This window comes from Nomia melanderi, chromosome 13, assembly GCF_051020985.1.
Source record: "Nomia melanderi isolate GNS246 chromosome 13, iyNomMela1, whole genome shotgun sequence".
Classification (NCBI taxonomy): Eukaryota; Metazoa; Arthropoda; class Insecta; order Hymenoptera; family Halictidae; genus Nomia; species Nomia melanderi.
Window position 1 is genome coordinate 1365171 of NC_135011.1, and position 25358 is coordinate 1390528.

Consider the following 25358-nt stretch of genomic DNA (forward strand, 5'->3'; position numbering starts at 1 on the left):
AGACTGTTCCCATTTATTCGACGTCCCGTCGTGCTACAAAACCGAAAGTTACCGCGTTCGCAGCGGCTGCGCGCGAACTGTCTTCCTAGGGGTCGAAGGTCTCGAGCAGCGGCACCGTGGACGCTCGCCCGAGAAAGGACTCCGCTATCCGACCGTACCTGCTGCGGCTGTACTTTTTGTACACCACCTCGAAACGGAAGTTCCTCCGCGCGGACATTAGGACGCACCGCAGCATCGCGACGCGACATCGGTCGATCTCCTCGTCCTGAAACCTGTCCCGAACCTGTAACGCCGGACGAATCGAACTCGCGCGGCGGCACTGACCTGTCGCCCGAACGCGCGCCGGCGGCGTACAGCAGACCTCTCCAGAACAGCCATCGCGGGCTCCTCGAGGGCTCGTCGGTCCCGTTGGCGGTGTCCAGCACGATGCCGAGGACCAGTTCGGCCGCCGTCAGAGCGACCAGGCGCACGGCCGTTCGGCAGAACTGCTCGTCCAGCAGGGTCAGGTCGATCTGAAAGCACGATCTCTTTCGGTTCTCGTTTCGTTCCACGTTGTTCAACCTTTGCGCTGGAAATACTCGTAATCACTATCGATGTTCGCACTAAATGTTTATAAAATTCAGTCTGCGTCAGATTGACTCGTTCCGTGAACCTAGCGTTCAGCATTTATCTATCTGTGCAAGATGCATTCTCACCGCGTAACCGCCAGCATAGTAGAGGAACTCGAACGTTTCCTGCGACGCGTCCGCGCAGCGTTTGTAGTTGATCATGTGGTAGGCGAGGAGAGTGTAGGCGTCGGCGAAAGAAACGCCGAAGTCCAGAGCCAGCAGGATCTTCCTCTCGAAGCGGATCAGCAGGTCCTCCCGTCCAGCGTAGAGGTCCTTGGCGAGGCTTATCATGGTCGACGCCTACGGACGAGATAAAGACTCGGTTCAGTCAAGGTAAAGTCAAGGTAAAGTCTCTCTTGCCTACCGTGGGTATCTTGTCGCAGTTCCCTCGCGTCTTGAGCGCGATCCACAGGCTGCTCAACGCCGTCAGCTGCACGGATCCAGTGTCCACTCGTATCTTGTCGATAGCCGCGTCGAACAGCTTCACCGCTTGGTAGACGACGCGCGAGGAGTACCGGCAGTGCGTCTGCGAACAGTCGCGGCGATCGTTAGACGATTCGATTGACAGAACCAACAAAGTTTGATGGAAATTTTAAACCGTTGGAGACATCGAGATTTGAATTGCGGTTGGGACATGGTGATCTTGGTTGGAAAATAAAAATAATAAAGGAACCATCTAGTTCATAAACCCTTTGCACTCGAATACTAATCTCTTGCTGTCCGAGTAATTAAATCATTCTGCGACTCAGTCTAAATATGAACGTGTCATCTCTCCGAGATGTCGGCGTTCGTTCGCAAAGGGTTAGAAGCGCCGTCGTCGCGACGAACCTGACACTCGTCTGTGGTGAAATTCATGACGTCACGAGTGCCAAGTTCCCAGCAACCGACAGTACGTTCACCAGCTCTCACCCCCAAGTGCAGCATGAACGCAACAACCAGCGCTCTCTGCTCGGCGTTCACGTGCTGTTTAAGGAAGCTGTCGGAGAGTGGAGGCGCTCGTTCCTCCCTTTCGCGCTCGATGATCGGCAGATCGGCGTGATAGTCCGCGTTGCAGACCAACTCGCCAGCGAACGAGGACAACGGCTTCGAAGGCTTCCTGGCGGACGCGACGCGAACGGTAACCGGGATCGGCGACGCTTCCGCATCCTTCGGCGTGCTCGTGCTCTTCGGCCGAGCGATCGAACCGATCGAATCGACGTTCCCCGCGAACTTGACCCTAACGCGACACAGAAAGCAGAAACGAGTATCACAATCAACGGCGAGAGCAACGCGTCGAAACGTACCTGTTCCCGTCGGTCGCGACGGATCCCAGCTTCTCGCTGACGACCGGCAGCTTGGCTCGCTGCAACGTGACCGTTCGGTCGTTGAACGCGGTCCTCTCGACGCCGACCGCGCCGCTGTCGGAACACGCGGGCAACCGTCAATTCCGATGTGCTCGAGAGTCGATCGAACCGATCTATGTCTTACCTGACGAGACGCGGAATCTTCGAGGGCAACAGCTTCCTGCCTTCCCGCGGGCGGAGGTTCGGCGGGCATTTTCTCGATGGCTCGCGCAGCTTCTCGACCGGCGGGATCGGTTCATTTCGATCATTTCTCGTCGGATCGGCGGGACCGCGACGCGGTCGCGCGACGATCTCGTCGCAGTGGACGCGGAACTGCGACTTCTTCGAGGAGAAGCACTCGGCGATCGAGTTTACCGGTTTCCTTCCTCGATCGTCGTTCGAGCACAAGGACGCGCGTCGCCTAGGGACGATCACTCTCCGATTGCCCAGCGCGCTCGACGAGGGACACTCGTTCTCCTTGCCGCTCGGCAACGCGTGCTCCTTCGACGGCGCGGAGGTTTTCGCGCGGAGGGCGGCTCGCGGGAAGATCGGCATCGCGTTCCTCGACCATTTAATCGGATCCAACCGGATAGGTTTCGCGCTGGTTCGTTGGCTCACTCTGTTCGTTCACTGGCCGCTCGTCGATCCTCGCCGGCGCGCGGACCGATCGCGCGACCGTGGCCGTGTCCGGACGCACGCGCGCCGCAGCTACTTCGTTTGTTTACGTTCGCGCGGCTCGAAAATCCGTTGGCGAGTCGGTTGCCGAACGATCGCTCGGCGCGGCAGAGTCTCGTTACGGCGCTCGATGGCCGTCGACCCGGTCCGCTGCGGACGCATCAGCCTCTCCACGAGCAGCACCAGCCAGGTGACCACGAACGAGAGGAGCAGGAAGACGAGCAGCGGAGTCGCGTCCTCGAGCTCGACCGACGACCAGCCAGATTTCGGCTGAAATCGTCACGGGTGATTGCGTTACTCGACTCGGGGACGAGCGGGGTCGGGGGTTACCTGGCTGGATCGCGTGGCCCACTCCGCTTTCATTAACCTCTGGAGGATCCCGCTGTCGCGCAGCAGCAGGATGCTGGAAGCGAACGAGACCTATTACTTGCGAGAGGTCGAAATGACCCACTCCTTTTTACAATGATTACAAAGACAGCTACTGTAGAAATCGATTTAACGATAGACAAAGTAATTGTAAATAAATAGAAATTTCAATAGTACCACTGGCGGAGTTTCTACAGAAAAACTTCGGAAAGTTAATTTAACTGTTCTAGCGTTAAGTTTGACCTGCTTTGAATTTTAGAGTTTACAGTTATAACAGTCTGATGCAACGTAATCAGTGGAAGATTCTATCAGTATCAGGTTGCAGTGATATCAGGTTTATAAGCGTATCGACTGACTTGGTATCGATGATGCCGCGATACGGACTGTGCTCCGGCACCGCCATAGCTATCGTCGTCTGCACCATGGCGTCGAGAGGCTCCAGGTTGCAGTCGACCACCCCTTGCAGCACGGACGCCATGTTGTCGAGCGTCATGAACGCGTACTTGTTCTCGCTGCAGACGCGCCGCAGCCCGTCCAGATAGTTGATCGGCAGATCGGTCTCGCTGGCCAGCAGCTCGTCGAACATGACCGCGAGCATGCCATCGGTGGTGTTCTATTCGGGTCCGGCACAGCCCGCGCCCAAAAAGCGAACGGAAGGAGGATCAATGGACGCTAGTCAGCCGGAATAATCATTCAGCGGAGTAACGCACAATGACTTTTACGGCTGCATCGGTCGGAGGTTAATTTCAAGCAGAAGCTCGAAAGAGTTTCGTTCGGCTCTGGTTTACGGAGCTTCGCGTTTCAAACGAAGATGCGTCAATTTGACGCGTACTGAATTTATAAAGATTACTTGGCAAACGTTCATGTCGGTTTTGGTTGATGCAGTTACAAGAATACGTATAATAACCTAATTTTAACACGTTAAGCGCCATGTCAGCCACTGGCGACCGACGCTTCTGAATGACTAAAAAACAACCGTAACGTACAAGACAACCGATGTGAAATAGAAATGTTTAATGAGGCAACTAAGTTGATAATACGCAAACGTTGCAACGCCAAACGATTCATAAGTATTCCTACTTTTCTTTGCTACAAAAGACAAGCGCCACGAAAATCTTAAGCGTTTTCCCATAGAGTTTAACGTGTTAAATCCCTAATTTCCAAGATCTGAATGGTCGAACATCAATTTCTCCAGGAACAACAGAATAAACCGGACAATAAACCTAGTGTTAAGATCGGTTAAGTTCGAGTCTCGTCGACAAGCTCACCTGAAAGAAAGTGTAATCGGCCGAGTCGCCGATCACGGCGAATCGGTAGCTGCCGTCCGCCAGCATGCCGTCCATCGTGGTGAACGGCATCGCGAACGTCTTCACCGCGAGGAAGCTGATCAGCGCGGCGGAATAAGCCGCGAGCACGACCACGGCGGTCAGGTACACGCTCAGATGCACCAGCCGAATCGGATCCAGCAGAGACGACTCCATGCCTGCCGAACGTCTCTCGTGACGAGCGCGTTTTCCGCGGCGTCTTGACTTGTTCACTCACCTTGACCGCAGAACGCGCCGAACACGAGGAACATCACCTCGAGGAGCGCGGACTGCGCTTGCATCGAGGAGTCGAGGAGAGGTCGGTCGACGTTCACCGTGAACGCGTCGATGGTGGTGATCGTCAGGGCCGCGATCACGATCGTCAGCGCGATCGCGTTCCAGGTGTTCAACGAGAACGGCGCGAAGTACGCGTTCCATTTGACCGCCGTCGTGTCGGGCCTCTTGATGTACACGCGACACCTAAACACGACCGCGAGCAACACTCTCTGGCGACGCAACGAGACGGCCGCGCGTAATGCTCACCTGGTAGAGTAGACGGGCGTGGTGAACTCGATGGCGTCCAGCCGGTCGGACGTCATCATCAGCTCGGTGGCCGCGAGGTCCGCCTCGCCTTCTATCAGCATCCTCATGGAACCGGTCCACGTGCCGTTCGGCAACCGTATGCCCCACGATTCCACTTCCCTGTAACTGAACCTGGAATCGCAGCTGGAATCAGCGGGATCGAGCCGATCTCCTCGGGATCGCTCCACAGTTCAAGCGGAAACACGAGCGACGCGATTTTACGTTTTCCCGATCGCTCGTCTGAGTGGCCGGATTCCAAGCACGCCTTGTCTAATGAATTTTAGGTTTTGGCGCAGAGATCAGCGACGCGTCGACAAAATGGTAACGAATCGCGACAAGTATGAGGAATATGTGAGTCTTTCTTTAATTGTGTATATGTAAGATGAAATTTGATAGAATTTGATTCGACCCCGCGTCGCCGTGTGCACAGGCCTTTACGAGTTCGTTTGTCGTTGCCGATCGTCGTCCGTTTCCCTGCTCGTCTCGCGGAACATGCTGCGCGGGTTAGGACGCGGGATCGCGCGGCCGAGCGGAGGTCGCTTCCGATTCGACAATCAGCATCCCGCGGTCCGACGATTCTTCTTCGAGAGACGCCGACGGAGCGGCGACGGTCGTAAGAGGGACGCGTTCGAGGAGAGATCGGCCGCCGATCAGGAACTGTACTTCCGAAGGGAGACGGCCAGACAGCTCCGGGAACTCGGCAAGCGTGGTCTCAAGAGGAAAGCGGAAATGGATCGCGACTGCGACGGTTCAGGCCCGGAGAAGAGTCGGAAGACGACAAACGAGACGCCCGATTCAGGTGGCATACGCGCGGTCTCTCAAAGAAATCGGTTCTCACGTGCAATTCATTCCTTCTTGCAGCAGATGAATGACCTCGCCGAAGAAGCCCGCGATGCCGATTGTGCGGTTCGCTTCGTCGCGGATGATCCGCGAGACCGGGGGATCCTGCGAACAAACCGATCTCGATACCGAAGTACGCGATGGTAACATTTCGACGCGTTCGTCCTGTAACGTCCATCGGACGACGATCGGAGTTCCTCGATCTTTAGAAGATTAAATTAAATTAAATTAGTGTTCGAGGAACTCTGAGGATCTAAGGAACTCGAGTGGACGTCGCAGGACAGAAACGTTGGAATTCGTTGATCGGTATGTCTCACTTGCACAGCGACGACTCTGATGTTGCGACCGTGGAGATCGTGCCTGCGCTGGTAGAGGCCCAGCCGAGGCCCCCGGAAGCCTCGAGCGGCGTCCCACTCGCCGAACTTCATCCACCTCAGCTCCTCTTCCTTGCCGATCCGATAGACGTCTCTGATCACCTCGCCGATACCGTGGCCGTCCGGCTGGGCGACCATAAAGACGCAGTCGAACGGCACGTGCACCTCCGACAGGAAGTCCTCGAACTTGGTGTCATTCCGCAGGAACAGCAGCCACGTGGGATACGCCATCGTGATCCACCTGGAGACCTGTTCTCAATCCCGAAGGGTCGTCTCAACTGGCTAAGATTAATTACCGTTACACGAGCAAAATTACCAAAGCGAATTGCTCCTTGGTCGCGTCCAGGTCGTTCAATAGAACGAACAACGGCCTCTTGATGGAATTGTAAGTATCCCCCAGCTGAAATGCAAATTCTATGTGCGAATGGCGTCGCTGCGTCGCGCTATGGGGCATTTGCGACGTGAAATTCCGTAATACGCAAATACACGTGATTGCTTAGATTCTAACAGCGAAATTGATTATCTTTAAACAAGTGATCAACGAATACGAAGAGAAATCGTCGTATTTTCTCCTTTGGTTTCACGGATATTAACCAGTTAACTGTGCTTGACGACACGTCATCGTAAAACTTGACACGATACTAATTCTTAGCGATGGATTCTCTATTTTCTCACGTAAACATGTAATCCTTTGTTTCGCTTTGATCTTTCATTAACACGTTGAACGCCGCAGGATTTCATAGAGCAAAACACTCAAAATGGAAAAAATACAATATTAAATCATTCGATTGAATTGCGTTATTATTATCGCACACTCATCTAGCTGAACATCACCACATTAGGTAGCATTATTCATAACATAGAAATATTTCTAAATAATCGTCGTTTAACCGACTGAATTGCAGTAATACGATTTGGTTGGTCACCGGTGGCCCCCATGGCATACAACGTGTTAAAATACTCTACGCGCATTCGTCCTTCGACGAGTACACGCTCCATTTTATTATATCCAACTAAACTCCACAGTTAACTGTTTAAAAGAGACTGTTCACATCCGCCAGACAAATACCCCACGATGCACCGCTCGTTCGAACTCACGCGATCCTTGAAGGTGCGGAAATCCATGATCGACGTCCGAATGCTCAAAGTCCCGCTGAAGTATCTCTGAAGGCCCAACAGCCCGTCGATTTCTTGCAACTCTGAAAGCATCCCCGTTCCGACAACCATTGCCAATTCGATATCGCAGCGAGCTCGGTCTCACCTTTGCCTTCCGTCGGATTCGGCGAGTCGTGGAACAGTATGATGCAGGTGTTGTTGAAGTAGTCGTGAACGCCTTTGATCAGATTCTCGTAGACGAACAGCGGCCTGATGAGGATCGGCTCGTTGTCCTCCGGTTTCGAGCGGACGCCGCCTTCCCAGAGGCAGAGGATCGGCAACGCGAGCACCAGCCATCGCCGCGCCCGCGATCTCGTCGCTTTCCGTGCTCCGGTGGCCGGCATTTGCTCGCGTCCGCTTGCGCGATCGACACGCGACTGTGATTCACGCCGGTAATCCTCGCCCGTTCCTCGCGCGGCGGCGAAATTCGAATCAGATGAAACGCGCGGATAATCTACGTTCCTCCGGGACGATAGTTGCCTAGCCCGATCGACAGCGACGCAGGCACAACAAACTGGCCGCCGCGGGATCGATCGCCGCGCGGACGCGAGCGACCGCCGTCGGTTCCTCGGCGTCTCTGCCAATATTTGCCGTGCATCGTTCAGATTCGACAACTCGGACCATGCCCGCGCGTATTATTCATGTCGAGCGGAAACGACGCTTCGTTTGCATTACGATTCCGTCGTGCCGACCGTTGCGGTTGAGACACGTGAACGTAAGTCTCCGGCGGGACGAAACGCTCGACGCCGATCGAAAGCCGATTTTCGTGATGTTCGATCGAGAAACGATTGTATTGTTGCATGATAGAGTACATTATTTGCTTTTGTCTTATTGGTACTAATGCTTCGAGTCGATGAATATTAACACGTCAAGCGCGTCAGTCACTGGCGACTGACGTTTCTGAATGACTAAGAAACAATCGTAACGTACAAGACAACCGATGTAAAATGAAAATGTTTAATGAGGCAACTAAGTTGATAGTGTAACGCAAACGTTGCAACGCCAAACAGTTCATAATTATTCCTACTTTTCCTACAAAAGACAAACTCTATGGGGAAACGCTTAAGATTTTCGTGGCGCTTTACGCGTTAAACCTTGACACTGAGATGTTGACTACTGAGTTGCGAACGAATGATTTAATGACTCAAATGGCAAGAGATCTATGCATACTTTCCTCTTTCTCTGTTATTTAAGCATTCGTTATATGTAATTTCGCCGAATTTGCTGGAAGTCTCGTGTTCTTTGAAGAACTTTCCTCCGCAAACGGTTAACCCTTAGCGCTCCATGTTGTTTTGGAGTCTATCGGCAGCTGCAACAAATTTCTATAGTATTCCTAGCGGAAATGAGACATTCTGTAACGTTTCTTCGACCTTTGGTTTTCCTTAGTACAAAATTCGGATGTGTGGAAAATCGAATAATTTTAGGGTAGTTTCTTTGAGATTGAATCAATTTCCTGAACCTAACCAAGATTTCCGTGGCGCTTAACGTATTAACGGTTACCAAGAGCACTTACGCTACCAATTAGTCCTGCGAAGTATTTGCAAGGTTTAAATTGACTGTTAACCACGCGGATATCTTATTACAAAACTGAATTGAGACAAAATGTACGTAACTGTTAACTATGATACGAAAGCCAGAGGAGTCAAGCCTCAAACGTGCAAACTCCTTTCGTTCTAAAGATCGCCGAGTGAATCAACTCCTCGAAATTCCATGAAAATATACGAAGCGGTAACAAAGTTATAGATTCTCGATCGCCGTCCGCCAGTTCCGTCCTACTGCGCGACGCCGATTCGTTCAAGGACCCTCGCTATCGGTTGTTTCGTTACCACTTAACTTGTCACCCGTCATCGGTCGAAGCGCGATATCGCGCCGCTTTGTAAAACAGCGCGTGGCTCGGTCGTGTAAACGCGACGGCGTCCTCGGAGGACACATGGAAGCCGAAATCGAAGACAAGCGTGTACCCGATCTATGAAAATTCGCGTATCGCCACGTCTGCCGCGGCGTATCGCGCGACCGAACGGTCCCAAGGAAAAGGTGCTTTCCATAAATTCGGCCGGAATTCCGGGCAACCTCGACGTAATCGCACGGTCATCGCACATGTCCGACGCAAGAAATTAACATCGGTATCGATAAACGGAAAATTGCAAGAAGGACGAACCGCATACCGTACCGAGCCGTACCGCGCGGTGCCGCTACGTACATCGCCGATCCCCGTCGCACCCCGCAGCGCGTCCCGCGGAAACGAAAGTGGTGGAAGAGGGTAGAAAAACTGCGGCAGTATCAATTGCTAAAAAGAAGAGCAGTCGACGACGATCGGCAAAACCGTCGCGCGAAGGAGGTTCGAGCAGCAGGAGCCCGCGATTACCATACCGATTGGCTTCGATGAACCGCTGGGCGATCGTCGCGTTCGCGGCATGCCTGCTAGGGCTGTGCGGCTCGGCGCCGCACTCTGCCGATCTTGCGATTTCACCGGCGTCTCTGACGGAGCTCGAGGATCAAGGTACGTTGCTTGCACACCATCCGCCCGTGTCACGATGTCGCGACGAGTCTCGATAAGCGAGCGCACCGTACGTTTTCAGCGCCAGTCTCCGCGGTCAGATTCCGAAGATCGAGCGAGGACGACGGGAGTTCCGTGACGGAAGAGAGCAACGCGACCCACGGGATCACCGATGTAATCCGGCATCCGGTCACGGAGCTGCGTGACGGCTTGCGAGCCGCGTGCCGCGTCGTCATCAACGCTGGTCGTCGCGTTCTCGCGCCGATCGAAGGGTTGCTGAGACGGTTGCTGGAGCTCGTTCGCTCGGTGTTCGGCGGATCGGCGAACAGACAGCGCAGATCGGCCGGATTCATGGAGAACTTCACCCCTTGGCTGAAACGGGCGCAAGGAGTGCTCGAGCGGTCGCAGAGGTTCATGCGCGAGGTCGGCGAGCTGGTCGAGGGGAGATCCCTGAGGAAGCGACGGCAACTGCTGTCGGGACTGGAGAACTTGGTCGGACATGTCGTGGGCTCTGTGGAGAACGTCGCGGGATCGGTGCTACCGCAACCCGTCACGCATCCCGTGAAATTCCTGAGTAACGTGACGAGCAACGCCGGAAGCTACGCCGCCGATGGGCTCACGAGGTTCCTGACGGAAGTGACGCGTAGGACCTTGCGATTCCTGTCTACGACGGGCCTGCCCTGGACGCACCGTATCCTCAACGAATTAGACAGCACCAACCAGTTGCCGCCTGTCGCTCACATGATCATACAAAATTTTAACGTCGCCTACAACCTGATCAGGTTGCTCGGTTACGTCAATTAACGCCGAGTGACGCAGACACGCTGTACGTCACATTGTTGTACGAGAATCCCGAATAAGCGGCGACCGTTCGAAATAAAGTAGAACGCTGAATACTACCGATCGAATTTCTCTGGTACCCACGCGTTCCCGTCCTCCGCGAGATTCGAGAATCCCGAGCGATCCGCGCATTCGCGTCGCGATGCAAGCGTTACGTTCGGTTACGTCCAACGCGAGCTTGGCAGAGAAATGGATGAATCCTCGACGAAAACTTTCACGCTAGTATGTATTATAGAAACGATGCTCGGACACTATCTCGTTCCGTCCCATATTTTCCCTGGCTGCTTCGTTGGCATTTCGGGAGGGAATCATGGGGAGTGTGCGACAGACTCGTCTATCGCGGTGATGCTACGTGTCACGAGAAAAGAGAATCGTTTAAATTGACTAGCATCGTGATGCGTAGACGCAGAAGAACCCCTCGAACCGATTCGAATCTCGGCTCGAAAGAGAGAGGCGCCGTCAATCGTAACATAGTAACGCGACCGGAGAAATCTGTCGGATTTTCGTGTTCGCCCGGCGATTTCCGGTGCGATGCGGGCGCGAGAGGATCGCCGCTGGCGAGAACGATGCGGGTGCGTTCCGGTTCTCGCGCAACTGTTGCATTCCGCGGATGCCGTTCCCTTCTCGTTGTCTAACGTCTGCCCGAGGGACACGCGTCGATTGCATCGTTGGAAAGCGATCGAGGGTGACGAAAGGCGCGCTCGCCGTCGGACTTCCGGATTCGGCACGGCTGCGAGTCCGCCGCCGATCGCGAAACAGGCGACCCAAGCCGAGATAAGCATCGCTTCGAATGCCGCGTCGTTTGTCCGGTATCGCTGCGGCGCGGCAGAGCGCGGCGGAGCGTCACGCGTCAGCCGTCGCGCTGTTTGGATTTTTAACGAGCATCGGAGCCAAGCCTTCGACGCCGCCCGCGAAACGCGGCTCGTTTCGTGGGCCGAACGAGGAACGAGTCGAGCTCGTTCGAACAAGACGGTCCCGTCCGTCGCGTATCGCGCCGCTCGCTCGACACGCAGCCGACGGCGAATTCGCGGCGTCCGTTTAGAAGTCGTTTGCAAGCGGTTACGACACACGCGGCGGCTCGCGGAGCGCGGTGGTCGCGCGGCCGAGTTTCTTCCTATTCGTGTCGTTTTTCGAGGATACAGGTGAACGTGTGAGCGCGCGAACACCCGCGTATCCAGCTGCGTATTACCCGCGTCCACGTTGCGTCGACGCGTCAGTCGTCGGTACATTTGCAACGCGCCTGCACGATCCTCGCGTCGGCCGCGGGACTCGCGTCGGCCATCAATCGGTTGCAGAGGAGCGTGCGGAGATCCTCGGACGTGCTCGTGACGTTATGCCCGCGCTCGTACCCGCGATCGGGCAATTTATCGCGCATCCAGCGGCGATCGTCGCCGATACCGTTCGGCCTTGGTGATCGCGTTCCGTTCGCCGCGCGCGATCGCGTCGGACAACGCGAGATCCGATCGGACGCCGCGCGAGGACCGACGGAACAGAGACGGACCAGGCTATTCGAATGGCAATCGCGTTACCAGGGTTTATCGGATTTCTCGATTCCCCTTGCGCGCTCGCGCTCACGCTCGCGTTCGCGAGGATCGGCGCGGCCCGATTACGCTCCGTTACGTAATCGCGTACGGGCTGGTGCGTAATCTACCGTGGCGCGGACACGGACTACGGGCCGATCGAGGGAAGCCTTGGCACACTGCCGGGAGAAGCACGCGAACGCTGCTCGAATAATCGAACATGTCGATGAACGCGAACCTTTTGTTCGCAATCTCGTTCTGCGGTCTGGTCGCCCGGTCCGTCTCGGAGCCGCGACAGACGTGCGCGAACCTGGCCTGGGAAAAAGTCGCCGGTGTCAAGCCGGACTCGATAAAGTCGCAAAGCGTATTGTTCAGCGCCGTCAACTCGAACGGCATCACGAACAGTTGCTTCGAGAGGTAGGTGAACGAGGATCGAGGATCGAGGGGGAAAGTATACGTATGAAGCGGTCAATTTTAATTCTACATTAGAGCTTTGCTGTTTCCAACGACACATTCTAACGAATAATCCTTGCACGCGCGATTTCATTCGGGAAATGTTCGTCGTCGAGAGGCGAACGCTCCATATCTAGTTCGTCGTCGCGTCGGGCAAAGACCGAAGAGACGCAGATCGGATCTCGCCGTGTCGTGACCGCCGTTTCCCGATTTCCAGGTGCAAACGGCTCAACTGCACCGCGTTCGTCGTGGATTTCGGCAGAAGCGTCTGCTACGCTGTCGAAACGGAGGACGACGAGCTCGTCCCGGAGCCGAACTCGACGTACTACCATCAGATCTGCGTGAAAGGTAGCCGAGCGGCGGTCCGAGCCGCGCTTAAACGATCGAGGTCGATCGCGCTGGACCCGCCCGCCGACCGAATGCTATTTTAGTTGTCGTCAGTTCCAGCGAGCTGCACGCGAGACAGACTCTGGCAAGTGGAAAGAACCGTGGGAGCGGTGTTCATCGATCCCAATGCGTTCCACTTGCCCCGCTCGATCACCAGGAACCAGTGCTACGAAATTTGCGTGAAAACTGGTAAGCACGCTGACGCGGGATCCGTCGGGATCCGATGCGAGAACGGCGCGCGCGGGAGAACCGTAGCCTAACCGAGACCGACCGGGCGTGATGATCGCAGGCAGAAGCTGCGAATCGGCGCAGTTCCGCACGAGCAGGCCCCTCTCGTCCGAGGACACGATCGGCCGGTGCTCCCTCTCGTTGCTCGAGCGTGGTACCAGGCCGCAGGCCTACAGGGCGTCGATGTACAGAGACGAGTACCTTCGGGACCAATGCCGGACCGTCTGTGAGTAAACGAAAATCGCGCCACAGTCGCTCGAGGGACCTACAGAGCGAACCTTTTCAACCCGCGCGACCCCGACTTCGACCCTTTGGCTATGATAGACTTTCGCGAATTTCTAAAGTATCGAAAACACTGAATTGAACTGAGCAATCGTTGAATTAGAATTCACTTGCGTCGACGTAACTCGAGGTGAACAATAGATTTGACTTCTACGCTCCCTGGGCTCAGAGATATTGTAAGTATATTTTCAACCCTTAACTTTGAAGGGTGCTTCCAATGAGATAAAGTAGGTGTGAGATATGTTTCATCAAAATCGGTGTGTGCTGGTTGAAAAAGTTCCCTCATGACCTAACTCGGCGCTTCCTTTCGATTTCCTTTTATTTGTGCGAGACAAATACTACGAGAAACGTTCAAAGTTTCCAGGTGTGAGTCGTGTCCATGGAATCGTTTCCCGACGCTTCGCTAGTATTGCAGTCGCCATTACCAGGCAATTAATGATTAAAAAGGATCAACGAGTCCTCGAACGATGGCAACTGCCAGCAAGGCGTCGGGACACGATCCGGCTTGCGCCGGAAACCTCGAAAGTTTCTCAGAGTATCCTTTCGATTTCCCTCGAAATTCCAGCGAAACGGGAATACTGCTCGTACGCGGAGTTTCGGAACGCGTCGCTGCCGTACTCGGACGTGGCGCTGATGAACTCCGACGAGAATCAGGTAAGTGCCGGTCGATCCGTTGCTCGGTTTCGCGCCGCCCCTGGAAAGATATCCCGATTGAATTCAGTGCGAGAGGAGCTGCGACTCGAGCAGGCACGGTTTCCTCTGCAAAGGGTACACGCTGGACAATTCCACCGGCGAGTCGATCTGTCTGTTGCACTCGGAGGACACGAGCGGTTTGGGCGTCAGTTCGCTGGTCCCCGCGATGAACGCGATTTACCGGGAACGGGAGCCGTGCCTGGACCGTAAGTATCGCGGGATCGGAACGAGACGGTCGTTCGGCGCCGTCGCGAACGGTAGAGACCGAGGGAAACTTTATCGGTTCGTTTTTCCATCCCCTCGTCCCTCCGTTCTCCCGTCACCCCTTCCCGCCGTCCTCTTCCAGTGAAGGTACGATGCAACGAGACCGCCATGCGGGTCGAGTTGACCACGAACGACGCCTTCTTCGGTCGAATCTACGCGGCCAGCTACGCGGAGAGCTGCGGCGTCGACGGGCAGGGCGCGAACCGGACGGTGCTGACGTTGCCGTTGCCTCTGCCTCCGCCCTCGCTGTCAACGGGGCGTCCCAGCAACGCGAGCCCGCAGTGCGGCCTGAACACCGCGTTCTCCGTCGACGATCGTAACCGGTAAACCGCCATGATCCTCTGCCGTTCGAAACCGCGCCGACTAACGATCGACGACGATCTACCGTAGAACGCGGCCACTCTTCTGGACGACGATCGTGGTGCAGTTCAATCCGATCGTGCAACGTCTGGGCGACCAAGCGGTGCGCGTCGGTTGCTCGTTCAACGACCGCGAGCCACCGGAGCCGAGGAACGTCACCGTCCACACGAGCTTCAGCTTCCTCGATCCCAAGTAGGAATGTTCCACGTTATACGTCGCTCGATCGGTCTCGGGTTTATCTGAAATCTCGAATCACGAGTCTGGAATGTCGCGTTTCGGTGTGTTTAGCGCGGGGGTGCCGCCGATATCGTCGACGATAGTGAACGCGTCGTCGCAGCCGCCGCTGGTGACCATGAGGATCCTCGACGAGAACTCGAAGGACGCAGTCGTCACCCACGTGGGTCAGAAGCTTCTCCTCAAGATTCAATTGAACCCGGCGAACGGTAAGCGCGACGGAAATCGATCGTCGAGACTCGAACTCGCGGTTCGTCCCGTCGTTTGACCTCTTCTCTTTCCAAGGACCGTACGACATCGCGGCGGGTCAGCTCGTCGCGAGCAGCGCCTCGGGTAACTCGTCCCACCGGCTTCTCGACGAGCTCGGTTGCCCTACCGATCCGACCACATTCCCGGCCATGTCCAAGGATCCCGCCGACGGTAAATCGTTGGTCACGACCTTCGCCGCTTTCAAATTCCCCGACAGCCAGCTGGTCCGGTTCAACGTGATCGTTCGTTTCTGCGCCGACGAATGCGCGCCGGTGAGTAGGGCGGAGGTCGATCGGCGTTCAACCCTGTAACTCGACGCGTCGTTCCGATCCATTAAATCAGCTCTGACCCAGACCAAGTGCGAGAGCGGTCAATCCTCTTACGGGCGAAGGAGACGCGCGGACGGGTCGTCGGCCGATACAACGGAGCGGGACGACACCACGCCGGACGAACTTCCGCTTCGGCTCTCTATAATCGTCCAGTATCCCGTCGCGCCCTCGTCGGACCGGTTATCCTCGAGGGAAGGCAACGTATCCCCCGACACGGTCCTGACCACGGCTGAAAGTAAGCGCGCGTTTCCGAGAGATGGCACGCGTTACACATTCGCTCTGTTCCAGATTCCCTGAAAGGACTGTTCTGCATCGACGCGAGCCTCGTCCTCAGCCTGCTCATCTTCTGGCTGATCATTCAGATCCTACTGATTCTCGCCTGCCTACTGACGGTCGCGCAGTACAGACGGACCGCTATACGAGCGGAGGAAGAAAGGATCAACGTACTTACTAGGCATCTCTACGGCATTCACGGAGGGAACTTCGAAATCTCGCGGAGGGTCAGATGGGCCGATCGCAACGCTTCGTCCTCGTCCCTCGGTTGAGGGGAACCATCCTCATCCTCGTCTTGATCGCTATCCTTATTACAATCGCGACCCCGATCCTCTACCGTACAGGAAACTCGCGAATTACCTTGGAAATCTAGGATAAGAAGACGGTCGTCGATTAACGATCAAATTGAAAATTTTATTCAAGCAACGAGGACGCGAGAAATGGGAGTAACGAGCGCGTCGAACGATCAACGCGATCGGCGACTATCCCCGCGCAGCTGCACTCGAACACTTTCCAAAGTAGCTGATCGTCACCTCTGCAATGAAGAAACACGTGCCGTCAATTTCAGATCGTTAACGCAGCGCTTTCAGTAATATCAGATAAATAAGATAAATAAAACAGAAATAATAAAATCGGATTACACTTGGCTCCTTACCTATGCCGCAGACCGCCGCGCAGTTCAGTCGTCCTGGATTATCGTAGTCGAGCCTGTTGCTTCCGCAGACCGGGTTATATTCCGGCGTCCCCTGGAAGATCCGTCGTTTCTCGTTACCGAAACCTAATCGCGCGAACTTTCAACTCGAACGAGCGATAACTGTTGAACTCGACTTCTAAGTTTCTAAACTAGCACGATACTCGAACCGATACGCACGCGTGTCAAGAACACGCGTCCACGTTCGACATCAAAATAGCATTCAATCCGTGAATTTGACCGATTAATTCGAATTTCGACTTACTGGACACGCGGCCATGCACGCGGTCATATCCGAATTCGCCGTTGTGGTCGTCACAGTCGTTGAACTCGTAGTTCGTAACGGCGTCTGCGTCACGGATCCTCCGTCTGCGGGTCCGTCCGCTGGTCCGTCGAAAACGAATCCATCCACTTCGAAAGAAGCCGAAAGGCGGCCGTCGTCGCGTGCACCGTTATTGTTCTGGAAGAAAGAAACGACGATTGATCGAGAGTCGCCCCGAGATGCACCGCAAAATGGTAAAGTCGTTGCTCACCTGTGGAAACGCGTGCACTCCGCTCGAGACGACTGCGATCAAACGAGACATTTGTTAGAAATGCATTGCGGAAAGCGCATCGATCGTTTACAATGATCTTGAACGTTACTCACTCAACGCCACGTAAAATATCCACATTCTGCCAGAATCCACGATGTTCTCTTATCTATCAATCTATCTATTTGTCTATATGCAGCTTCGCTTCCCTCCGTTTCTCCCAGTTCAGTCTGCCGACGTAAATAATTTACTGATCCAAAATGGTGGCACGAGTTGGTTTTTATAGTTCACACCGGACCGACCAGTCAAGGGGGATTCATGCACAAACCTACATAATTTCCGTCCGCACCACTACATCGAGGGGCACTCTCTCGGTCTCTCCTCCTTCGATTTTGTTTACGCGGAAAACGATACGAGAACTCGAGATGCAGAGCAACAGAGAAGCAGGGAATGACGTGTCGAGTCTGTATGCACGCATACATGTAGAAAACGCGTGTGGTGCCCCGACGAGTGTGGAAATCCCACCTTCCTTGAGATTACAAGGATCAAGGTCTTGCGCGACCGAAGAAATCGCGATGGCAACAAACCGCTTTCGAAGAATTCGTCGCGTCGAAAGATTCCCGATACGCGCGCCGATGAAATGCAATCGGACCTGGTCGTTTCGATCCGGATTACAAAGAAGAGGCTGAACTTAAAAACGCGAAGGAGGAGACGAACGTGTCAACGGTGGAATAACAGCAACTACCTTCTCCGTCTGACGTACATATAATTATATTGCTATATTTTGGTACATTTCTCGGTTCAAGCGATCCTTGAATCCACACCATTTACAAACAATATCAGCTAAGAATAGACGCATCCTTCTCAATCTGTTCATTTCCCACGCATCCTCCGGCTACGTTTGCACAATTTCCTACTGTACATGCGCAAGTCGCAGCACAGACTACCATGTTTCTTTACATATATATATATATATATATATGTATATGTATATATATTATACTTGCAGATGATTTACCGCGAATGCATGTCAATACGAAATTCTCCGATTATCTCCAAATGTGTAGTCGACCGTGGAACGCGGAGGCGTACACGCCGCTGAGACCGAGATTGAATCGTCCGGGCGACGACTATCGATTCCATTAATGGGAAATAGATGCAACTGTACGCGACAACGCAACGTGAGAGAAGTATAAAAAAAGAAAGATAACTCGAGAACACGGAAAACATGGAAAAAGCATGAAAAATGTTACGGATCAACGTGTTTCTGTGGTATGCGTCACGCGCATAGTATTGTACGCCGGTTAGCCGCAACACTCGTCTCACAGGAACGAATTCAATTCGTTTTCAGGGAAATCTTTCGTACGGCGCTTAGATATTTTACAGGACAAGCACAGTTTAGGTATCGTCCGACAGGTGCGAGCAAAGGTACGTTCGAATGTACGATAAATTGGAATCGATGATTAAAGATTCCGAGAGGTACGACGAAAATGTTCCTTTCGAAAATGTGCCGGGTTAAAATATTCTCATTCCCTCGTCGTGAAAGCAGATGTGATCTAGTTTTAAAACGCTTGCTAGAAAAATATATCGTACAGATCTAAACAATTAAAAAAGAAAAACGAATTGGCAGTTGGAAGGAATGATCGTGTAGCACAATGTGCAGTATTCCCGTAGAAAGCTGCGACGAATTTCCAACGATTCGCGTACAAGATTCAACTTACTGACTGGATGTTACTTCTCTGGTAACGGGTGCTCAAACTTGAGAAAATAATTGCTTTCGAAAGCAAGCTATACTTACTACCGATATCGCTATCGGGATCGATACTACGCGATTACTAATGTGGCGTGAGAATTCTGTTGCGTCAAGATTCCACGCGTTTTACCCCAAGTCCTGTCCACGAGAAACCAATTTTATTCTACCATTTTTGACCGTCAAGAAAATAATGATGACGATGATGATGACGATGATGATGATGATGATGATGATAATGATGATCATGATCATGACGATGACGACGACGATGACGACGACGGCGATGGACGACTCAAAATTGTCCACTAACAATTTACATTTTAGCATCTTATTTAACAATAAAAATACTTTTCATTCTTCCTCGCGTCGGCCTGGCGTCACGTTTACGATTGCTGCGGTTGGCACGCAGCATAGAGTGGTCCAGCCTTTTTCTTCGCTAAATCAGTCGCTTTCTTCGCAGCGTCCTTCACCTTCTCCGCCTTACCTTGTAACGAATGTTGGAAATCTTCTGCCAGACTAGATCTATTTGCGACTCCGTCGTCGAGCTAATACAGATTAATCAGTAAAAATTAATACATGAATTTAGCATACAAATTTTTTAACGCATCCGATAGATCTTTCGTTAAGCCAAACGTTACTAAATCCTGTCTGACTCACTCGTTGAACGAAACCCATTTGAGAAAGAGTTGGATTCATGTATTGCGCCGTTTGCGGAAACAAATGAGCCAGAACGTAATTGAAACCAGCGTGCATCCGATTACAATTATTTTTAAATCTGTCCAATCCGTACGCTTCTATAGCGATGCCAAATCCGTACACTTGACTGCGGATTTGCGCCGACCTTTTTGCTATGGTCCAATTTTGATTTTCTTCGCACACTTTATAAACAACCTTCTCCATGACAGTCTGAAATATATATATACATATTATATAGTAATTCATGTTTCTCATTCTGTTCAAGGAAATTTACATGTGATGAAAGCAACAACAGATGCTCGATCAAATTACCATTACTTTCGTGGTATTCAAATTTCTTGTATATGTAGTCAAGGTTTTTGCTTTCGGATCCATCACACTCTCTTCTACAATTTTAACTGTATTTTTGGTAGTAAATTTTTCTCCCCACTTTGGTAAATAGCCAGACTTTATAAGTAGCCTTTTCGTGTATAAAACTCCATTTTTAACTTCTCTTGATATGGTATCCTCTGAGAGAACGTGAGCGCTAAAAACAGAATTTAGAATTTATTAGTTCATACCCAGAGCGATCGACAACACAGTCCTATATACTAGATTAGCATTTTCTAGAATCCTCTACAAGTTTACATACCTGTTAGGGTTCGGATACCTCATCCAAAATCCTTGGGCCACTTGATTCCAATTGAATTGGAAAATTGAACTGTCCTTGTAAAGTTTAACCATCTTTCTGATCTACACGAATCGTTTTATAGAGTAGGATAAGGTTGCGAAAATATACAGCCCACACCTGTGATGTACCGAACGGATCATACATCCAAGATACGAAGTTTGAAGATTAATCAAAGTTGTATCCTCTGTTCTGAAATTGATAAGAAGAAACATTTAGGAAATATTTGTGTCCTCAGTTACATGTGTCCCTCAGAAGATAGTTAGAAGACCAACTCTGCGCGCAATTCTATAAGTAAAGGGACAAATGTACATACGCGAATCACCGAAATCGTACGTCTAATTGGAAGTGTACCGTAACACGAGAATTAACAATAATTTCCTGAATGATATGGAACGTATTTCGGCAACAAACACGTTTATCTAATCGCGTTAGTTAATCGAATCGAGAAATCCTGCGGAAATACTAGCGTTTACTCGGTAAATTCGATAAATTATATAACCCTCTTTCACGTCCGATAAAAACGAACTATTTTCCACGTGAAATTATTAAATGAGAACATGTGAATTGCATCGCTTTCATTCGTAAAGATTTTCAGATACGCTCGAATTACGCACAAATGATAAACGAACAGAAATTTATCGGAAGAACTTATCAAAGAATCCACTGTACGATCACGCAAAAGTCACACAAGTCTATAAAACATCATTCCGATCCGATTCAATGTTTCGACTTTGAATCTTATGGAGAACATATAGCTGAGGTCCGTTTCAAAGATTCGTAATGGTTTTTAATGGCAAACGAACAGAAATAACAGGTTCCAAAGTATCCTTCGGTACGTTAATCGTATCTACAAAAAGTATATGTAACCTTACTCTTGTACACACAGGCATATGCAAACGATTCATGCTGTTTCTCGAATCGAGTTGTAGATTAACGTATGTATATACTGTATGTTACGTTAATTCTCATGTCGATAAATTAGGTTATAAGCAAACCACTTGTTCAACCATCGGTATTATCAAATGCCAATCAATAAATTAAAAATTAACGATGTAATTGTGAATTACTTTCGCGTAATTTCGGTACAGAAAGTTAGACTGTTTAATTAATTGATATTTTACCGTATATTAGATTCTCATATTTTTCGGCATGTTGAGCATGTTTCGATACGTTTATGTTGGTAGAACGCTGTATGAGCGTGGTACGCAATTGAGGTGTTTTATTTACATTTGAAATGTTCGAAAAAATTCTTCAACGTGCATTTTCATCCGAATGAATAAATACGTAGAGGAAATGAATTAACTCTTACAATTAAAATAATAAAAAAACGCTGTAAGCGTTGGACCGTCTGTAGTTTCAATGTGAAAGCGTGATTAAAATAACAACATTGTGAAAAATTGACGATATCGGGGTCCGTTGATTGGGAAAAGTTAAAAAAATCAGCCGTTTGCTGTGTTCATTTTATTTAGAAACAATCACGAGTCGCGAAGTTGACAACGTCGTTTAATTGAACGAGAGAAGGAACGATAAAATGTCTATAAAAACGAAAGAAATAAAGAAAATATTAATACCCATAGAGGAACAAGTAATAGTACATTTACACTCTTTGTTCGTAAGTGGAATAATCTCTATGAAAAATAATATTGTTTCGGTGTGTTTGACATTACAGGTAAACAAAATAAGAGAACTAATAGAAAATAATTCTTTGTGCACAAACGACATTCTACGGATAAAATCGACGCTTTTCGATCGATTAGAATGTTTAGGAGAAAAATTTGATGCCCTATCAAAGGAAAATATTAGTGATTACGAAGAGATGGAATCAAGAATTGCCAGTATAGTACAGGAGTTTTGCTCCCTTGAACACATAGATGATACGGTATGTTCAATTGAATCTTAAATTGATGGAATTTATCATATGTTATTGTTCATAAACATTTTTCAGGGAAGAAGTATAGACAAACAGATTGCTGGACAAATTTTATCCACCGTATTCGATAAATTTAAACTAGCTCTCGAAAATTTGGAAAAATTAGAATGTCTGCCACTGAAACAAAGGCTAATGGACTGTTTAGATTATGTTGGAGAAATGGGCAAAGCCGATGAGATTGAACATTTTCAAAACATCAAAGTATAGGAAACACTTGCAAAAAGTATTTTGTGTTATTTTGGAACACGTTAAACAACTCTAATATGTTTTTCAGGAATTGGGAACTTCTATTTTGGAATTGCTTATACCTTTACAAATATATAGAAAAAGTTTGGTATCTCGTGCACACTCAGAAAAGATTGTATTATATTTGTGTCAATTGTGTACAGCATTCAAGTTGCTAGTCCAATTAGTGCAAGAACAGCATCAATTAAATACACCAATTTATGTAATAGACCAATTTCTGATATAAATACTTTGAAAGGGCTTAGAGTTTCCTTTTAATTGAATATTCGTGTTTTTCTGTGCATAGAATTGCAAGAAATACATCTGCGAAAGGATTTGCTTCTGTTTAAAAATGATAATAGGAATATTAGATACACCAGATCCGTTACCTGAGGATGAAATATTAGAAAAAGAAAATCATTTTGTTTATAGGTAACATATTGCTTATCTGTTGGTCTTACCTTTTAAACAATCTTCTATTTTTCTATTTTTATGTGTTTAATGTTGTTGCATTTATATTTAGAATGGATTTGGTGTTGGATATTTTAGCAGAAATGACACACAAATCTCAAGAAGATCAAATTCAAGAATGTAAAGAGTTATGGGTACCGATAGAAGATGTATTCGCGTGTGCAATGGCAATAGCACAAGTGTGCAATCCCTGCAGTTTCAAAGCAATTACTGGAACCTGTCATTCCATCATCTTGGAATATGAGAATTTGAAGTTTCAGTTAACGTCCGAATCGTCTGACTCAGCCCTCAATAATTTATTTATGAATAGTTTGAACGATGCTCTGTATCGCTTGGAACGTAAAATCAATGTATCCGTACTGAATCTCGTTATGGAAGTCTTCAGCGATCCCTTTAGTGCTTTAAGAAAACTCGTCACGATCTGTGGTAATTCACTGGTCGCCAAACACCGATCCAAAAGTGATCTGACCGATGCTATAGAAGATTTTGATCAAATTATAGACAAATCTATGCAAATTGGGTTGTTTGCTATTGCCTCTTGCAAAGATAGAAATCGTAAGTTCTGCAATTTACATGTATATCAAAAAGAATGAGATTTATTTCTCATTTAACTTTTTTCCTAACTGTATCACGTTAAATTATTTCAGGAATAAATCAAATACGGAATTGCTTAGCGAGTCTTGAATCATTAGAAACTGAATTGATTTCTTCAATCACTACTTTCTATTTACATCCAGGGAGCAAAGAAATGCGAGCAAATGTGAAGTTATTAACCGGTCAGTGGCAATTAGAAGTAAATAAGTTACACGACGCCATTAATCTGGTTATGGATTCGGCAGCCTATTGCGAGGTATTTCACTATAATATAGAATAATATATTTCATATAGAAAATAATTTGAAGGAAACCATACCTATTACATGCTATTTAGGTAGTTTTAGATGATATTCAAGAACGTATATCGATAATGTCCAATTGCCTTGACAATAGAGAACCAGTCACTCAAGCACAAGTACAGAGCGTTGTGCTTAGATCTTTGTCATTGTCTCAGCAGATCAGTACAACTGTAAATGATATTGGAAGCGACATGATTGAACGGCAAACGATAATGATGATCAGAGAATTAAAAGCTGGTAAGAGCTGACACGTTTTGCATGTAATCGTATTTATTATCGAGTTTGAGTAATTGTATTTATTTTCAAGCAATATACGAGGCTGACGCTGCAGCGAAGAGTCTCCTAACAGACAATGCTACGGAACCTCAACAATTACGAGTAATAAAACGATGCGAATTAATTTTGAATGTCGTGAAGAGATTGCATCCCGCTTTGGTTGCCATCATGAACAACACGTCTATGATAAATGCGAATTACGGGAAAAATGGGAAAGGCCAAGGAGATACTATTCACGGTACATGAAAACTTGTAACACCATATATTTATCTCTTAAACGATATTGTTTCAATATTCGTTATTTTCAGAGATGAGTAGTCGAGTACTGTCCACGATTTGCGAATCGTCTCATAATTGTCCGCAAAAACAGTTTACGTACATAAGAACTCCCTACACAGGTAGAAATATCTTATATACACACCACCACGCGTTACGTCACCTTCTTAACGTGTATTTTTTCAGTGAGTAATTACAAATCACCTTTATCTATACAAACTGCTAATGGCGTATGTAGACAGCAGTTACATTTATCATGTCTGATCCCGTATATCAAGAAGGGTCGGGAAATGCGAACAGAACGTTCGGTTATGTATAAAACACCGCGCAAGGATAACTCCATAGGGCGAACGTCGAAAAATAATAGACTGAAAACCAGAAATTTGTCTAACATTAGACAACACCTTTTCAGTAGAGACAGTATTAGTTCTCAGGATGATATTTACTTCTCTGGAGAAAGCATTAACTTAACGGGTAATGTGTTTACGAGTATATTATATATTGAGTTTCTAATTAATCAATCTGTCGCTAATAGAATAATATTTTTAGATATTCTGGAAAAATTTGTAACCACTTGTACAACTTTAAACTCGAATGCATCGAAATCTCATTCGGATAAGCAACAACAGAATAACACGACAGGTGTAGAAAATAAAAAATCAGTTTCAAGTGTAACCATAAATGAACCATTGGTTCGTCCCTTGAAAACTGAATCCGACGTAACGACTCGTCAAATAGATCAGTGTTCATCGATTGGAGGCGGAGATGGACCATTGATCAAAGAAACGTCGAAAAGTTACAGCAATATTCAACGATTGAATCATAGTACAGAAGTAACAGAGAAAATATTTAGCAATTAAGAAATAAACATGCTACATTTATATGATTTACCGAGAGTATGTTTTAGCGTTCCAATTTCCATTCCGGACACCCCTGGAAAACAAGAATATCAAATTTAATAATGTTACATATATTTCAATTAGAATAAAATGTCCCAAGATTCCTCGTTGTGAAATTAAACAATTAATTATAATGCACAAATTTCATTTTCTCATAGTTAACACGTATCAACGAATAATGTTGCAACGAATGAGCAAGGTTTTCGATTTA

At 49.2% G+C, this 25358-nt stretch overlaps 7 protein-coding genes across 17 annotated transcripts; 3 read left to right on the forward strand and 4 right to left on the reverse strand.

The window, feature by feature from the left end:
* Positions 1-83: 83 nt before the first annotated feature.
* Positions 84-2584, reverse strand: LOC116433419 (uncharacterized). 2 transcript variants are annotated; one of them, XM_076373088.1, is made up of 7 exons: positions 2076-2584; positions 1892-2005; positions 1518-1824; positions 973-1134; positions 696-908; positions 325-512; positions 84-272 (listed from the first exon to the last, which is right to left on the reverse strand). In XM_076373088.1, the coding sequence occupies exons 1-7, from the start codon at positions 2483-2485 to the stop codon at positions 86-88; spliced, it is 1581 nt and encodes a 526-aa protein (XP_076229203.1). In that variant the 5' UTR covers positions 2486-2584; the 3' UTR covers positions 84-85. The 2 variants fall into 2 exon arrangements, with proteins under 2 accessions (XP_076229203.1, XP_076229204.1); XM_076373089.1 differs by lacking the exon at positions 84-272 and having other exon boundaries at positions 470-602.
* A 54-nt stretch (positions 2585-2638) lies between these two features.
* LOC116433408 (glutamate receptor U1) lies at positions 2639-16119 on the reverse strand. The gene is made up of 12 exons (XM_031991468.2): positions 16014-16119; positions 7333-8535; positions 7170-7270; positions 6388-6471; positions 6015-6320; positions 5696-5802; positions 4819-4989; positions 4514-4755; positions 4240-4454; positions 3328-3584; positions 2936-3008; positions 2639-2875 (listed from the first exon to the last, which is right to left on the reverse strand). Exons 2-12 carry the CDS (start codon positions 7568-7570, stop codon positions 2639-2641), a joined length of 2031 nt encoding a protein of 676 aa, XP_031847328.2. The 5' UTR covers positions 7571-8535; positions 16014-16119.
* LOC116433412 (uncharacterized) lies at positions 9131-10622 on the forward strand. The gene is made up of 2 exons (XM_031991481.2): positions 9131-9726; positions 9806-10622. The coding sequence occupies exons 1-2, from the start codon at positions 9609-9611 to the stop codon at positions 10525-10527; spliced, it is 840 nt and encodes a 279-aa protein (XP_031847341.1). The 5' UTR covers positions 9131-9608; the 3' UTR covers positions 10528-10622.
* LOC116433417 (uncharacterized) lies at positions 11090-16472 on the forward strand. 2 transcript variants are annotated; one of them, XM_076373086.1, is made up of 12 exons: positions 11100-12500; positions 12754-12884; positions 12978-13112; positions 13213-13377; positions 13999-14087; positions 14155-14332; positions 14473-14713; positions 14781-14942; positions 15039-15193; positions 15270-15505; positions 15587-15797; positions 15851-16472. In XM_076373086.1, exons 1-12 carry the CDS (start codon positions 12304-12306, stop codon positions 16105-16107), a joined length of 2157 nt encoding a protein of 718 aa, XP_076229201.1. In that variant the 5' UTR covers positions 11100-12303; the 3' UTR covers positions 16108-16472. The 2 variants fall into 2 exon arrangements, with proteins under 2 accessions (XP_076229202.1, XP_076229201.1); XM_076373087.1 differs by lacking the exons at positions 15270-15505; positions 15587-15797 and having other exon boundaries at positions 11090-12500.
* On the reverse strand, positions 16229-17323 carry LOC116433415 (uncharacterized). Its single transcript, XM_031991490.2, has 5 exons — positions 17173-17323; positions 17060-17091; positions 16792-16986; positions 16491-16581; positions 16229-16370 (listed from the first exon to the last, which is right to left on the reverse strand). Exons 1-5 carry the CDS (start codon positions 17195-17197, stop codon positions 16318-16320), a joined length of 396 nt encoding a protein of 131 aa, XP_031847350.1. The 5' UTR covers positions 17198-17323; the 3' UTR covers positions 16229-16317.
* A 1627-nt stretch (positions 17324-18950) lies between these two features.
* On the reverse strand, positions 18951-21403 carry prel (preli-like). Of its 7 annotated transcripts, none has more exons than XM_031991486.2 (5): positions 21297-21403; positions 20137-20364; positions 19818-20031; positions 19467-19715; positions 18951-19354 (listed from the first exon to the last, which is right to left on the reverse strand). In XM_031991486.2, the coding sequence occupies exons 2-5, from the start codon at positions 20226-20228 to the stop codon at positions 19193-19195; spliced, it is 717 nt and encodes a 238-aa protein (XP_031847346.2). In that variant the 5' UTR covers positions 20229-20364; positions 21297-21403; the 3' UTR covers positions 18951-19192. The 7 variants fall into 7 exon arrangements, with proteins under 7 accessions (XP_031847346.2, XP_031847345.2, XP_031847342.2 ...); XM_031991485.2 differs by lacking the exon at positions 21297-21403 and adding an exon at positions 21060-21229; XM_031991482.2 differs by lacking the exon at positions 21297-21403 and adding an exon at positions 21048-21218.
* Spt (Spitting Image) lies at positions 20967-25134 on the forward strand. 3 transcript variants are annotated; one of them, XM_076373085.1, is made up of 12 exons: positions 20967-21110; positions 21845-22054; positions 22121-22306; positions 22380-22553; positions 22638-22762; positions 22854-23356; positions 23449-23651; positions 23732-23933; positions 24004-24210; positions 24281-24370; positions 24435-24722; positions 24798-25134. In XM_076373085.1, exons 2-12 carry the CDS (start codon positions 21992-21994, stop codon positions 25106-25108), a joined length of 2352 nt encoding a protein of 783 aa, XP_076229200.1. In that variant the 5' UTR covers positions 20967-21110; positions 21845-21991; the 3' UTR covers positions 25109-25134. The 3 variants fall into 3 exon arrangements, with proteins under 3 accessions (XP_076229200.1, XP_031847326.1, XP_031847324.1); XM_031991466.2 differs by lacking the exon at positions 20967-21110 and adding an exon at positions 21553-21787 and having other exon boundaries at positions 21933-22054; XM_031991464.2 differs by lacking the exon at positions 20967-21110 and adding an exon at positions 21553-21760.
* The last annotated feature ends 224 nt before the right edge of the window (positions 25135-25358 follow it).

Bases quoted from the DNA above. Each gene is read 5' to 3' on its own strand.
- prel (XM_031991486.2), bottom strand. From the start codon at position 20,228: ATGGTTAAACTTTACAAGGACAGTTCAATTTTCCAATTCAATTGGAAT. The intron at 20,032-20,136 runs GTATGTAAACTT...TTCTGTTTTTAG, and splicing joins AGGTATCCGAACCCTAACAG to CGCTCACGTTCTCTCAGAGG. The intron at 19,355-19,466 runs GTGAGTCAGACA...AATCTGTATTAG, and splicing joins AAATGGGTTTCGTTCAACGA to CTCGACGACGGAGTCGCAAA.
- LOC116433412 (XM_031991481.2), top strand. From the start codon at position 9,609: ATGAACCGCTGGGCGATCGTCGCGTTCGCGGCATGCCTGCTAGGGCTG. The intron at 9,727-9,805 runs GTACGTTGCTTG...GTACGTTTTCAG, and splicing joins GACGGAGCTCGAGGATCAAG to CGCCAGTCTCCGCGGTCAGA.
- LOC116433408 (XM_031991468.2), bottom strand. From the start codon at position 7,570: ATGCCGGCCACCGGAGCACGGAAAGCGACGAGATCGCGGGCGCGGCGA. The intron at 6,472-7,169 runs GTGAGTTCGAAC...TTTGCATTTCAG, and splicing joins TCCGCACCTTCAAGGATCGC to CTGGGGGATACTTACAATTC. The intron at 6,321-6,387 runs GTAATTTTGCTC...GATTGAGAACAG, and splicing joins CCAAGGAGCAATTCGCTTTG to GTCTCCAGGTGGATCACGAT.
- LOC116433419 (XM_076373088.1), bottom strand. From the start codon at position 2,485: ATGCCGATCTTCCCGCGAGCCGCCCTCCGCGCGAAAACCTCCGCGCCG. The intron at 1,825-1,891 runs GTACGTTTCGAC...GTGTCGCGTTAG, and splicing joins GTCGCGACCGACGGGAACAG to GGTCAAGTTCGCGGGGAACG. The intron at 909-972 runs GTAGGCAAGAGA...TCTCGTCCGTAG, and splicing joins ACTGCGACAAGATACCCACG to GCGTCGACCATGATAAGCCT.
- LOC116433415 (XM_031991490.2), bottom strand. From the start codon at position 17,197: ATGTGGATATTTTACGTGGCGTTGA. The intron at 17,092-17,172 runs GTGAGTAACGTT...GTTTGATCGCAG, and splicing joins GATATTTTACGTGGCGTTGA to TCGTCTCGAGCGGAGTGCAC. The intron at 16,987-17,059 runs GTGAGCAACGAC...TCTTTCTTCCAG, and splicing joins GAGTGCACGCGTTTCCACAG to AACAATAACGGTGCACGCGA.
- Spt (XM_031991464.2), top strand. From the start codon at position 21,707: ATGTCTATAAAAACGAAAGAAATAAAGAAAATATTAATACCCATAGAG. The intron at 22,554-22,637 runs GTAATAGACCAA...TTCTGTGCATAG, and splicing joins AATTAAATACACCAATTTAT to AATTGCAAGAAATACATCTG. The intron at 24,371-24,434 runs GTAGAAATATCT...GTATTTTTTCAG, and splicing joins CATAAGAACTCCCTACACAG to TGAGTAATTACAAATCACCT.
- LOC116433417 (XM_076373086.1), top strand. From the start codon at position 12,304: ATGTCGATGAACGCGAACCTTTTGTTCGCAATCTCGTTCTGCGGTCTG. The intron at 13,113-13,212 runs GTAAGCACGCTG...TGATGATCGCAG, and splicing joins CGAAATTTGCGTGAAAACTG to GCAGAAGCTGCGAATCGGCG. The intron at 15,798-15,850 runs GTAAGCGCGCGT...GCTCTGTTCCAG, and splicing joins GGTCCTGACCACGGCTGAAA to ATTCCCTGAAAGGACTGTTC.